This window comes from Cydia amplana, chromosome 5, assembly GCF_948474715.1.
Source record: "Cydia amplana chromosome 5, ilCydAmpl1.1, whole genome shotgun sequence".
Lineage (NCBI taxonomy): Eukaryota > Metazoa > Arthropoda > Insecta > Lepidoptera > Tortricidae > Cydia > Cydia amplana.
Window position 1 is genome coordinate 13,266,391 of NC_086073.1, and position 14,099 is coordinate 13,280,489.

General features: G+C 39.5%; 1 protein-coding gene across 1 annotated transcript in view; it reads left to right on the forward strand.

The window, feature by feature from the left end:
- Window positions 1-14,099, forward strand: part of LOC134648093 (uncharacterized protein C05D11.1-like) — a 45,579-nt gene that overhangs the window by 25,222 nt on the left and 6,258 nt on the right. The window contains exons 11-17 of the mRNA XM_063502555.1: window positions 897-1,133; window positions 2,088-2,207; window positions 2,732-2,852; window positions 3,574-3,739; window positions 6,654-6,828; window positions 12,659-12,802; window positions 13,756-13,913. Coding sequence (XP_063358625.1) covers window positions 897-1,133; window positions 2,088-2,207; window positions 2,732-2,852; window positions 3,574-3,739; window positions 6,654-6,828; window positions 12,659-12,802; window positions 13,756-13,913 — 1,121 coding nt within the window. The remainder of the gene's footprint in view (window positions 1-896; window positions 1,134-2,087; window positions 2,208-2,731; window positions 2,853-3,573; window positions 3,740-6,653; window positions 6,829-12,658; window positions 12,803-13,755; window positions 13,914-14,099) is intronic.

The window sequence follows — 14,099 nt, forward strand, 5'->3', positions numbered from 1 at the left end:
GCACAAACAATTCAGCACATTATAGAGGATTGCCCCATAACGCGCTATGCCAACGGACCTCCTGAAGACCTGATCGTCCTTAACGACGAGGCCACCAAGTGGCTGATTGGACTTAATTTGAATTTATAACTGTTTGTTTTCTGTTTACTATACTACGCCATACGATTAAATAAATCTTCCTCGCGTTGTCCCGGCATTTTGCCACGGCTCATGGGAGCCTGCGGGCTCAGCACGGTTCCATTTTTATCGACTATCACTATGCCCGTCACTTTCGCACTTACATACTTCTTAGAACGTGACAGGCATGGTGATAAATGATAAAAATGCGACCGTGCTACTAGGGCTGGGGTCCGCTTGGCAAATAATCCCAGTAATTGGCGTGGGCACTAGTTTTTACGAAAGCGACTGCCATCTGACCTTCCAACCCACAGGGTAAACTAGGCCCGTATTGGGATTAGTAACTTTGTTTATGTGAGTACCGAAACTAAAAATCTAGCTTTGTCTATCCATTTCTAAACGCATCGCTCGACCGTTTCGGTCGGGCCCCGTCTTTTGCGTGGTCGCTAATTTATTGTCAAGTTAAATGGCATGAAATCGGGGTACCGAAAACGAGGTGAGAGGGTTAATTTGGATGAATGACGACTGCCAAATTAAGAAGGAATTTCGCGGGTACTTGTTTCATGATGCGACCATATTATCACCAGATTTCATCGCCTAACTATGTTGCTTTTTAACATAGAATTAACGACGGTAAATATGTAACTAATTTACTGACAATTAACACGATTTATTTATTATTTATTATTACAATAGAATGCTGTACGTGTACCCAAGGAGCGCGTTCATTCCATGTAACACGATGAAATTTAATTTAAATTGCCTAAAATTAATTCCAGATAAACCTAATCCTCGACACGACAAAAATGGATCAGAACACACGCAAATGGCTGCCAATTCAACTGAACGGGCTGGCGGAATGCCCCGTGCGGCGCGGAGACATCCTCGTACCTCACGAAGAGGTCATATCCACCACGGAACAGCTGACGGTCATGTTCACTAATGACATGGGATTTGGCAGGCCGGGCAACTTCTCGGTGGGACAGTTCGGCAACTTCATACATATTGAAGTCAGGGTGAGTGTTTTTACAATATGCTGTGTTATGTGCCCTCATACGTCATGAAGAAGTTATATCCACCGCGGAGCAGCTGACAGTCATGTTCACTAATGACATGGGATTTGGCAGGCCGGGCAACTTCTCTCACTTCTCTGTGGGACAGTTCGGCAACTTCATACATATTGAAGTCAGGGTGAGTTATTTTACAATATGATGTGCGATGTGCCCTCATACCTCATGAAGAAGTTATATCCACCACGGAGCAGCTGACGGTCATGTTCACTAATGACATGGGATTTGGCAGGCTGGGCAACTTCTCGGTGGGACAGTTCGGCAACTTCATACATATTGAAGTCAGGGTGAGTGTTTTTACAATATGGTGTGTTATGTACCCTTATACCTCATGAAGATGTTATATCCACCGCAGAGCAGCTGACGGTCATGTTCAGTAATGACATGGGCTTTGGCAGGCCGGGCAACTTCTCGGTGGGACAGTTCGGCAACTTCATACATATTGAAGTCAGGGTGAGTGTTTTTACAATATGGTGTGTTATGTACCCTCATACATCATGAAGAAGTTATATCCACCACGGAGCAGCTGACGGTTATGTTCACTAATGACATGGGATTTGGCAGGACGGGCGACTTATCTGTGGGACAGTTTGGCAACTTCATACATATTGAAGTAAGAGTGAGTTATTTTACAATATGATGTGCGATGTGCCCTCATACCTCATGAAGAAGTTATATCCATAGTAATATAACCATGGAGCAGTTGACGGTCATGTTTAGTAATGATGTGGGCTTTGGCAGGCCGGACAACTGGCAACTTCATACATATTAAAGTCGGGGTGATTAAATACTATTTAAAATAAAACAGAAACATGCATAATCTCCATGTTTCTATCAATGAGAAGCAATCTAGAAAATGGTTATTAATTTTGATTAATATCTAAATATTTTATTTTACAGTGTGAACCGGGAGATTATGAGAAAGTGGTGGACAGCTTATACGAAGTATTGTATGCTGCTGAAATAACCAAAGAGAGGCTTTTGGTGTTCGCGCAGAGACTTATTAACGACGTCGCACAGGTAACTTTGAACTCGATATTTCATAGAATACTTAAAACCATATAGAAACACAACAATAACATTAAAGGTGAAGTGAAATACACTTTAAAAACTACACACGACAGAAACTTTATCAACAGAAATTAGTTTTTGATCAAATTTGTATTTGCGTCTCACATTTTGCTTCATGGGAGAGTGAGACGCAATGCACAATTATCAAATATTGGACAGGTGGAATACCACCCTAAGGGCCAGTTGCACCAACCATATTTGACAGACTATTCAACTTCAGCCGGCGTGCCCGCTTTAGTATGAAACTTTCCATATATACAAATTTAGCGAACTCTTTAAAGATACGAACAGTTTGGTGCAATCGACCCTAAGACAGTCGTTTGGTTGCCATCAGATATGTCAGTTCTTTACACGCATCTATTATCAAGACGTTAAAGTATATTTTCAGATGTTTATCTTTAAGCGATATGCAATATTCTAAGCAAGCCAAGTGACTTTCAATCACAAATGTTTAACCAATTTCACTAACACAGGTCCGCAGGAGTGGCCACAAGATGGTGTACGATCTTCTCCGGGACTCCGTATACAGTTCGGACAGCAACATCCACTGGTGCTCCGTACTCCGGCAACAGCAGTTCCTCAAAGAGCTCATAGGTGGTGCTAGCTCAACAGATTCCTGTAGACCACTTTTCCACAAACATAGGATTCTGTCCCTCTCTTTATGTGTATGAGACATGCCTATATACAAAAAGGAATTTTGAAAAGTTTACCACTGCGCCGAGAAATCCCAGGCAAGCCTCTGGACGCAGCGGTTTAAATCTTAAGTAACCCGCCTTGTAAAACAAAACACTACCGTAATAGTATACTATACATGGCAATCAAAGTTTTCAATCATCTGCCGGAGGATATAAAGATGTCTAATTTCCCTGAATTTAAGTCTAAACTACTGAACTGGTGTTTTAATAAACAATATTATGCAATTAATGAACATTTTGAAACTACTAGGTACTAGTCATTGAGTATTCCAATCAATTTATATTGACTAAATTCCTATTATTACGCATTGACATTGTTTAAATTTACCTACTTCTTTCTGTTTTGATTTTAATATGATATTGATAACACTGCATGTTGAATGTATATTTGTACTTCTTTTTGACATTTGTTTGAATCTAATATAATTGACAGACACCTAGAATGAATTAATATTTAATATTGAACGCCACCTAGAATTAAGCATAGAATTAAATTAAGAATGTAAATAATATTGCACGCCATTATGTGGCGGAATGTATTTGGAACTTTATATTTACCCTTTTTGTAACGTTTTTGACCTGCATTCTTGCAAATACATGAATTTCATTTCATTTCATAGAGGGCCTCAACGCGGGCGGCGACCGAGCGGAGACCGTTCTACAGGAAGCTAGAGACTCGTTTAAGAAAATGACGGAGAATGTGTGGCTGCATTTGGCGACGGACTTCGAGAGATATCCGCTGAGCACCGAGCCCTGGAAGAGGTTCCCTAAAGTTGGGAAAACTCCGTGAGTAACATTTGAAATGTTGTTGAACGGTTGTATTAAATCTTGTATTGCCTTATATTCATACATTCGCATATATATTTTTTGTGATAGTGGATTGTAATGCAAGGGACTAAAATATATTATTACGTCGAGACGTGTTGAATTCAGAGCGTAGTGAGGAAAAAAAGTGCTATCAACGAAATATTACATACTCTTTATAGTATTAGCAGAAATTTTACAAGATAATGAAAACCAGTTTTGTTCCCGTTGCACCATTAACATCATATTTTCATAGAAATTTGACGTTTATGGTGACATCTCCACAATTTGTTATTGCAAAGTCTGTGCTTGAGCTCGGTTCGACTGTTAAGTTTTGGTTTCCTCCAAAAGCGGTGCCGTCATAAAGCGGCCGCAATACAGCGGTGGTGAATGATGTCACTAGAATGTTGTCTATGTAAACAAGATGGCGCGGTTTCCTAGATGGCGTTGATTGTCAACGTAACCTCAAAAAGCGGTGCCGTCATTTGCATGACGGCCGTCATGACGGTGTCGATAGTTTCGTGAACGTTTTATTTGATAGCGGTGAAGCCATTTGTATAGGTGAACCAGGATCTATTGAGGGTGCGCCATGTTACGGAAATTTGTTGGTACTAATTTCTAGCAATGGCAACAATTTTAATAATAGACAACATCTACCCTCTATGATAGTTGTCAATATTGACAATGTAAACATTGCTTTGTCTTGTTTCGTGTGAATTATTATTAGACTGCAATAATCATGCCGAAAGTTTTAGATTTTACAGAGAAAAAAGTTGTAAATAGTGTATATAATTATTTAATGAAAAAAAAACGTGCGGGAGAGAAATTTATTCCATTAAAAAATATAACGAAATTACGAGGGCATGGCATGAGTGGTGGGGATAACTGACAGAACGGGATAGTCTTATGTATCTTTCACTAGGAGTAGCAGAGAAAGCGCTATTATTGTTTGTCTTTGTCAGAGTCTCATATTTTTTTATTCCCCACCGTAGTTTATGGTGGGATACAAACAATGCGTAAACGTCAAATTGGTGTGAAAGTTGTGAAACATATGAACAGTGCAAAGATTATCAGGAAAAATATTGAAATCAGTGTTTCGTGTGCATGTAGTAGTACTTAACAATTCAACAAATATGGTGAATTGCTCAGTTTTGCGCTGTACAAGTGACTGCCGGCAAAAACAGGACAACGTAACATTTCACAGGTAAATACAGTATTGTATACTTCGGTCACATTATCATGCTTAGTAACAGCATCCTACATTCTATAGCAATTAAAATCTGAGTAGAAAAAGCATTTACAGTAAATAATAACTCGGGCAAAAAAATTAACCTATAAATATTTCCTGATAAATTAACCGACCAAATTACGTACGCATATTGACAGTAAGCCGTCACCCTTTTAATAACGTGTATTCAATTTAGTCGCATAGCTATTATTCGAGGGATACCAGCCCGTGATGCATATCATTACCCCAAAATTCGGGTATTTTGTATTTACAAAATGAATATTTCGTTTATTACCCTCCAGATTTCCACAAGATGCAGGCACGCGTGCTAAATGGATTTTAGCAACCGGAAGGAGAAACTGGGCACCGACGCAAAACTGCCGGATATGCTCAAAGCATATTACGAAAACCTACCTTTTCTGTTTCTTCCTGTGGCACACAGTATGCTAAAAATTCTTTCTTTAGGCGTACTTGTAATATGTATAATGAATCGCTTAATGATATAGACATTTTTGTTCATAGTTTGTCCGTTTTCAAGAATAAAGTTCGGCATATTTTGTTTATTAGTAATTGAAAAATGGTTTCAAGTAAATATTTTGCATTGTTTTCTTACTTTATTTGCGTGTTGTACTCACAACATACCTACGGGTAATTTATAATTAAGTAACCTATTTACTTTTCATTGTAATAGTCAACTTAGTAACGTATGAAACTTTAGGCCTATTTTTAGTCATTTTTGTAAGACTTATTTGTAAAAGGCTGTTAAATAAATAAAAAAAAAAGAAAATTGGCCCATTGATATTTTATTTATCGCTGCGTCTTACGTAGGCGAACAACTCGCGAACGTGATTAAAATTACCCCAATATTTGATAATATTGGGGTAATTTTTACCTATATGGTATCCCCGGGTTTGTGACGTCATCTATGTATATCCCTTACGGGGGCACGCGGTAGGCCACATCTATAGAAATACTACCATCTATGCGAAATTAGCATCTGAATTGACGGGTAAGTTTCAAACTTATGGACAAATGTCACTATAGTCAGGTCGTTACGATTTGGTTGATGTCTTGTAATAATGTTATTTGTAAAATTATCTATATAAATTCTTACTTATAACTCTTGCGTTACTTATTGACTTTACGCTATTCATTTTATCTAAATCGAGTCAGCCATTTAAGCGTAAAAACCGAAGAAATATCCAAACATCAAACTTCGCACTTATTAAAGTTGTCAGACTAAAACAAAAATCATCTGCCAATTTCCATTGTCCCCACTATACAAATTGTTGCTATATAAAGATCAAAACGAGCGCCCTCATGACAATACTCCCAAAGTTCTGGTTTACCTATACTAAAATCTCAAATGCACCTTCAGTACCACAAGATTTGAATAAATGATCTTCCGCACTACGATTATTTTCCTCTTCTGATGATGTTGCATCCTCCAAGTAAATTATTAAAGCAAAATAAAGGTCGTCCATTTTCTCTCCTGGATACATTTCGTTTGACCTTGGTGGCTGACGGTGTTTTATGACGCCGTGGAACTTTGCACATGTCGTCACCGTAAAGACGGCCGTCTTTTTGCGTCCGCTATATGACGGCACCGCTTTCCGAGGAATCCAGAGCTTTAGGGCAGTTTAGTAAGATATAGATCGTATGTTGCAGGCCGTCCCTGTACTGGGACGCGGCGCTGCTGGGCGGGTGGGGCGGCGGGTTCGTGGTGGGCGTGGGCGGCGTGGAGTCCTCGTTCCTGGCCGCGCTCAGCCCGGGGCCGCAGGGGCTGGTGCTGGAGCAGGCGGCGCCCTTGCTGGTCGCGCTCAACTACTTCACGCAGCTCGAGGTGAGTGCTCATACATTAGGACCCTGTCATGTAAAACTTTACAACTTGGGAGCTTCTGAGCGAGTGGGGCGGCGGGTTCGTGGTGGGCGGCGTGGAGTCCTCGTTCCTGGCCGCGTTCAGCCCGGGGCCGCAGGGGCTCGTGCTGGAGCAGGCGGCGCCCTTGCTGGTCGCGCTCAACTACTTCACGCAGCTCGAGGTGAGTGCTCATACATTAGGACCCTGTCATGTAAAACTTTACAACTTGCTTCTGAGCCGGTGGACGGAGGATTCGTAGGGGGTGGTGTGGAGCTAACTCCACAGTGTGGAAAAAAATGCGTATATTAAAAGTTTAATTACTGACTATCCACCCTGCTGGCTAAAGGGGCTCTAGAAAAACCACTAGCCTTCAAAAAAAAATTTACTCCCCACTTCTCGCTTATCTGGGGGCACGGGAGTGCCCCCGCCAAGACGAGCAAAACGAAGCGCAAGGGCACTACCTACCTTTTCTCGAAGCGCTTCGTCGTTTTTTTGAACCCTAATAACTTGTGTTTGGATTAACTTTTCTTATTATCTAAAGATCACGAGGGCGTATTCAGATTTTAATAACAAGTTAAGAATTAGATATGGATCTGATCTAATTCACATCCTATTATTAAAACCCCCTTACGCCGCGTGGTCCGATCAATCGGACTACGAATATTTTTTTTTCCTGTTGGCTCGATTGATCGGACGATAAGTACTTATTGAAGTCTTGTAGTAGGACTATCGGATTAACGGGATTTTAAAAGTTCATCTAGTTCGATCGATCGAGCCACGAGACTTTGTAAAATCCTCTTAATACGATTACACAACCATTATTTTATTCTTCCTGGTGGTTCGACCGATCCTTTCGTGGTGAATTTTGTGTTCTGTTCATATGTCGAAAGTGTTATTTACTTAGTACCTATATATACGTTATGTTACAAATTGTAATAAGGTGTATTCGGGTATTTCCGAATGAACCAACAGTGGCGGATAATTCCGAAAACTGACTCTTACTACAACGGAATATGAGTGATTTTACAATGACTTTCAGAATTACCCGATCATGCCAGTTTCTAGTACCTGTTTCTGTTTCTAGTAGTGGATGATGCCTTCATGTATTTTTAGCTGGACTTAACAAAACAGTTTCTATAAAAATAGTCCGATCAATCCAGTGAACGCATATAAACCATGGAAGTATTCTGTCCGCTCAATTATGACCCAACGTAAAGTATTCGATTGTAGGCGGTGCTTACAGAGTGTTCGATTGGCAACTTCAGTGCGGCCGAGATGACAGTCAGTGAGGGATGGCTAAATTGGTTTATAAAAACTACGTTTTTTTGTAATTAAAAATGTCTTCATGTGTCGTGAAGTGGTGCAGAAGTTGTTTTAGTTCATATCAAGGACAGTGGAATCACTTTTCACTTGTAGTAAACAGATAACTTCAGTAAAATTTGGAATAAACATGACGACATTTTTTCAATACTACCGTGCTAAGCTAAAACGTAACAACTGCATACGACTTTCATAACAACATACGACTTTTTAAATTGCGAGGATAATAGGGATGGTTTTATGCCAAATGAAGTAGACTATTTTATTAACTTATGATTGGTTTAGGTATTTTCTATATACAGTAGAATCCGCTTATAATGACATTGAAGGGAAGTAACAAACATGTCATACTAAGCGGATGTCATATAAAGCATAGTTGATAAACTTTTTATTTTATTTTTTCCAAATTAATCTCAAACAATTTTGTGAGAGATGAGTTTTATTAACCTTATACCAATTATCAACTTTCACCGAGAGTAAAAACTAAAACAATTTAAACGCCACAGACGTCCTCGCAGGGAAAGATGTGGGGCCGGCCACGAAAACCAGCGAATTTGTCAGTATAACCGGACATAATTCCATAAAAATAGTATTTATAGGTCGAAGTTATCTTATCCGACTTTGTCACAAAGAATTTCATATGAAAACCAAACTTCGCACAGTAATTGCGTCATAGTAAGCGGTTGGTCAGTATAAGCGGAGTCATAATAAACGGATTCCACTGTAATTATAAATGTAGTAATAAATTCCTTCTTACAGATTTGTATTTTCCTTTTTTATTTCATGAGATGGAGCTATAAAAAAACTACCTAGTTATTTCAAATTAATAATCAAATTTGGTATTGTCATTTTACATTACTTTCCATTCAAATTCCCACAATATGCTATTCGCAGAGAACTATGGAAAAAAGCTGTCCAATTAGAGAGACGAAAAGACAGAAATTGAGTGGATGCCTGGCAAGATATATAATGTTCTATTCATGAGATAACCCGTGAGATAATCATATCCGGTCTCCTATATGTAGATACATTTTTTTCTATCACGCTTTCACTGAATTAATTTAACAAATACACACATTATCTCAAAATGTTGATCATTTTAATCCTCCCTCTACTGTCACATATATGTAGGTTCTCTCTCAAGCCATTTCCGTCAGTAGAAAAGAGCGGCGAATTTAGAAAATGTAAGCGCGCGAACGGTTATGGTCCCATACAAAATTGTAATTATGCGCCTTTTTCTACTGACAAACTTGCTTGACCGGCTATATACATATAAAATATTTCCATTGGAACTGAAAGTGGGGATTTATTGTGACTCCGCCTGTTCAAATGTTTTTGACCCGATTCGTGTACCTACCCATGTAAATTTTGCAGGCTGTATAGCCTGTCCGATTTCTAAGATCAAGTTCGCCATACATTTACTATGGCGTACTTGATCTTAGAAAAACGGACAGACTATACCAGTACGGCTACCATCAGTTTGGCACTGACAAACGCCGTCGAGAACGTAATTTACTTTCTATACATCTCGCTCGTACTCGCATATTAGTGCAAACGAGATGTATAGAAAGTAAATTACGTTCTCGATAGCGTAAATGTCAGTTTTGACACTGTCAGTGACTCATGGTACGGGCTCTGAACGTGACTTCGCACTGCCATACAGATTGATAATAAAATATACAAAATACTTATTATAGCGGAATACATTTATACAACAATGAATATTTAATTATGTTGAGTTAGTCTGTCATTTAATTTCATAACAACATTTTAACTAAGTAGTTATCTTTTAATCTGCATTAAATTATTATACGTGAATTATTTGACTGGTTCTTCAATGTATGGCATAAACCTATCCCTGTCCAAGTCATATTCTAATCAAATATGAACCGCGAATTCTCAGCGGCCAGTACGTACAGCAAGAAGGTTATTAGCGGATTAATGTCGCTGATTGGTAGTTATTGACATTATATGCATTTCATCTACACTTAGCTGTGTACGTTAGTGTAATAGAGACAGGCTCTGTAAACGTATCGTCTTATTTAAATGTAGGCGTAATTGTGTATGTGTGCTAATTTGGCCCGAGAATTTGAACGGTAATGTTCCCAAAGGCGGTTTCCAGTTATATGCTTTCACTGGATCAATCGCTTTAACAGGAAAAAAATGTCCCTGTGGTCCGATCGTTCGGACTACAAGGAAATCAATTTTCCTAATAATTCGATAATCGGGCTACGAGAACTTTACAGTTCGATCAATCGAGCCAACGGGAAAAAAAAGATTCGTAGTCCGATTGATCGGACAAGCCGATCGGACCACGCGGCGTAAGGGTTAAAACCAGATTATGCCTGTCATTCTCTTCTTTCAAACTCGCCGAATTTGGGTTTATTAGGACCGTCTTAATTTCTGTAGATAACCGTTTACAGAAAAGTACAGTCGGCAACAAATTTGTTCGTAATTTTCTCTAAAAAAACCTATTGGTGTATTGGTCCACGAGCCAGGCGCAAATTTCGTCAGTCATCGCCTCCCGGGTGAAAACTCGTATACTGGTTAACGGCCATATATGATGAACCCTCGTGGACGTCAGCTGCCGCTACGTTGGTGGGTTGAGGAATGGCAGCCACCGAAACACGTAAAAAAAAAAATTTTTTTCAGTCATCGCCTCCCGTTTGATACTTAGTCAGATGAAAGTTTAGGTGCTATTGTTAATAAAAACAATCGTCAGCCGGTTGTATCGCGGTGGAATCACCGTCAGCTGTACACATGAACATGTAAAAAAAAAATTTTTTTTCAGTCATCGCCTCCCGCTTGATACTTTGTCAGATGATAGTTTAGGTGCTATTGTTAATAAAACAAATCGTCAGCCGGTTGTATCGCGGTGGAATCACCGTCAGCTGGTCACATGAACATGTAAAAAAAATTTTTTTTTTCAGTCATCGCCTCCCGCTTGATATTTTGTCAGATGATAGTTTAGGTGCTATTGTTAATAAAACAAATCGTCAGCCGGTTGTATCGCGGTGGAATCACCGTCAGCTGGTCACATGAACATGTAAAAAAAAAATATTTTTTCAGTCATCGCCTCCCGCTTGATACTTTGTCAGATGATAGTTTAGGTGATATTGTTAATAAAAAAAATCGTCAGCCGGTTGTATCGCGGTGGAATCACCGTCAGCTGGTCACATGAATTTATAAAACAAATAAATAAATACAATCTAAAATTTAAAATAATTGGTTTCAGTCATCGCCTCCCGTTTGATACTTTGCCAGATGATAGTTTAGGTGCTATTATTAATAAAAAGAATCGTCAGCCGGTTGTATCGCGGTGGAATCACCGTCAGCTGGTCACATGAACATGTAAAAAAAAAATTTTTTTTCAGTCATCGCCTCCCGCTTGATACTTTGTCAGATGATAGTTTAGGTGCTATTGTTAATAAAACAAATCGTCAGCCGGTTGTATCGCGGTGGAATCACCGTCAGCTGGTCACATGAACATGTAAAAAAAAAATATTTTTTCAGTCATCGCCTCCCGCTTGATACTTTGTCAGATGATAGTTTAGGTGCTATTATTAATAAAAAGAATCGTCAGCCGGTTGTATCGCGGTGGAATCACCGTCAGCTGGTCACATGAACATGTAAAAAAAAAATATTTTTTCAGTCATCGCCTCCCGCTTGATACTTTGTCGGATGATAGTTTAGGTGCTATTGTTAATAAAAGAGATCGTCAGCCGGTTGTATCGCGGTGGAATCACCGTCAGCTGGTCACATGAACATTTTTTTTACATGTTCATGTGACCAGCTGACGGTGATTCCACCGCGATACAACCGGCTGACGATTATTTTTATTAACAATAGCACCTAAACTATCATCTGACAAAGTATCAAGCGGGAGGCGATGACTGAAAAAAAAAAAATTTTTTACATGTTCATGTGACCAGCTGACGGTGATTCCACCGCGATACAACCGGCTGACGATTTTTTTTATTAACAATAGCACCTAAACTATCATCTGACAAAGTATCAAGCGGGAGGCGATGACTGAAAAAAAAATTTTTTTTACATGTTCATGTGACCAGCTGACGGTGATTCCACCGCGATACAACCGGCTGACGATGTTTTTTATTAACAATAGCACCTAAACTATCATCTGACAAAGTATCAAGCGGGAGGCGATGACTGAAAAAAAATTTTTTTTTTACATGTTCATGTGACCAGCTGACGGTGTTTCCACCGCGATACAACCGGCTGACGATTTTTTTTATTAACAATAGCACCTAAACTATCATCTGGCAAAGTATCAAACGGGAGGCGATGACTGAAAATATTTTTTTTTTTTACGTGTTTCGGTTGCTGCCATTCGTCAACCCACCAACGGAGCGGCAGCTGACGTCCACGAGGATTCATCATACGTAGCCGTTAACCATTATAGGAATTATCGCCTGGGAGGCGATTGGTCATGGAAACCTGTTCGTGGCTCGCGGTCTAATGTTGCTGTTGTCAGGGCCCGATGTGGCGGCTGATCCGCGGCTGCGGGCTGTCGTACGGGTACGGCGTGCGGCCGGCCTTCGGCGAGGCGCGCATCGTGTTCTCGCTGTACCGCGCCACCAACGCCGTGCAGGCCTACACCAAGGCCAAGTCCATTGTGGTAACACTATTTTTTTATTAGGACATTCTTAAGCCGGGTTCACATTTGTCTGTCGTGTTGTGTTGTGATGCATCAGAACGGTATCGGTTTCATACATTTAATATAGTTGCGTTCACATTTCTCTGATGCCGTGTGTTGTGACGGTGTATGAAACCGATACCGTTCTGATGCATCACAACACAACACGACAGACAAATGTGAACCTGGCTTAAAGATCGCAGTTGTGTCAGGTACGATAACACTGCGAAGACGATCTCATGACGATGAGCCCGTTCTGAGGGACACCCGTAGTAGAAGTGCGTGTGTGTGTGTGTGTTCAATAAAATGTATATGAAAATATTTTAATATGTTTTTTCAAGTAGACACACTAGGTACTATTTATATTTCTGTGTTTTTTGTTTACGTACAGTCAGCAGCAGAAGTTGCTTAGCGGGCGAGGTGTTCAAAATTACCTTGACGCGCTCTTATTCTCTTAACAATAACGCCGCGTTAAGATCATTTTGACCACCTCGCCCGCTTAGCAACTATTGCTGCTGACTGTACCTGACTAAAATAACGTACTATAAATGCATGTTTTTTTTTTAAACTTTGTAAATGGGATCTCATTAATTCATAGCAAAGATTTATTGATTATAATCAATAATACTTTCCTTCAAAAGAAAAAGAATTTATGTTAAACTTGTTCTATACTCTATACTTCGTTTTTTTAGCATTAGAAAAAAGTAGGTAAACAATCTTGATGTGTCTTTTAATTGAAAAACACGTTTTAAAAATAAGTCACGGCAAATATGTAACAATTATGAATCTAATACGAACATTTATATTCTTCTGCTTTCATAAGTAATGGTTTTTGATTTTTAAAAAGCGTTTTTCAATTAAAAGACATGTCAAGATCGCTTACCTTCTTGCAAGTTATTTCTAATGTAAAAAAAAACGAACATTATACGTTACAGGAAGAATATCTGTCTGCGGGTAAATTCGACGAGGACTTGTTCGAGTCCGCCAAGAGCACGGCGCTGTTCGAGGTGGTCGAGAACGAGAAGTGCACCGCCGACGTCGTTTCACAGTCGCTGCTTAACTACTTCAAACAAGTCTCGGAAAACTACAACAGGTAAACAACTAAACACTAACCTCAGTTATAATGGGTTATTCCCACTAGTTACCACCAAGTTGTTACCAGTGGTAACTACTGGGAATTTTTTTCCCACCTTTTACCACTGGTAACTACTGGGAAAAATTATTCCCAGTAGTTACCACCAAAATTTTGTTAGAGTTAAATACTAATAAAAACAGTATA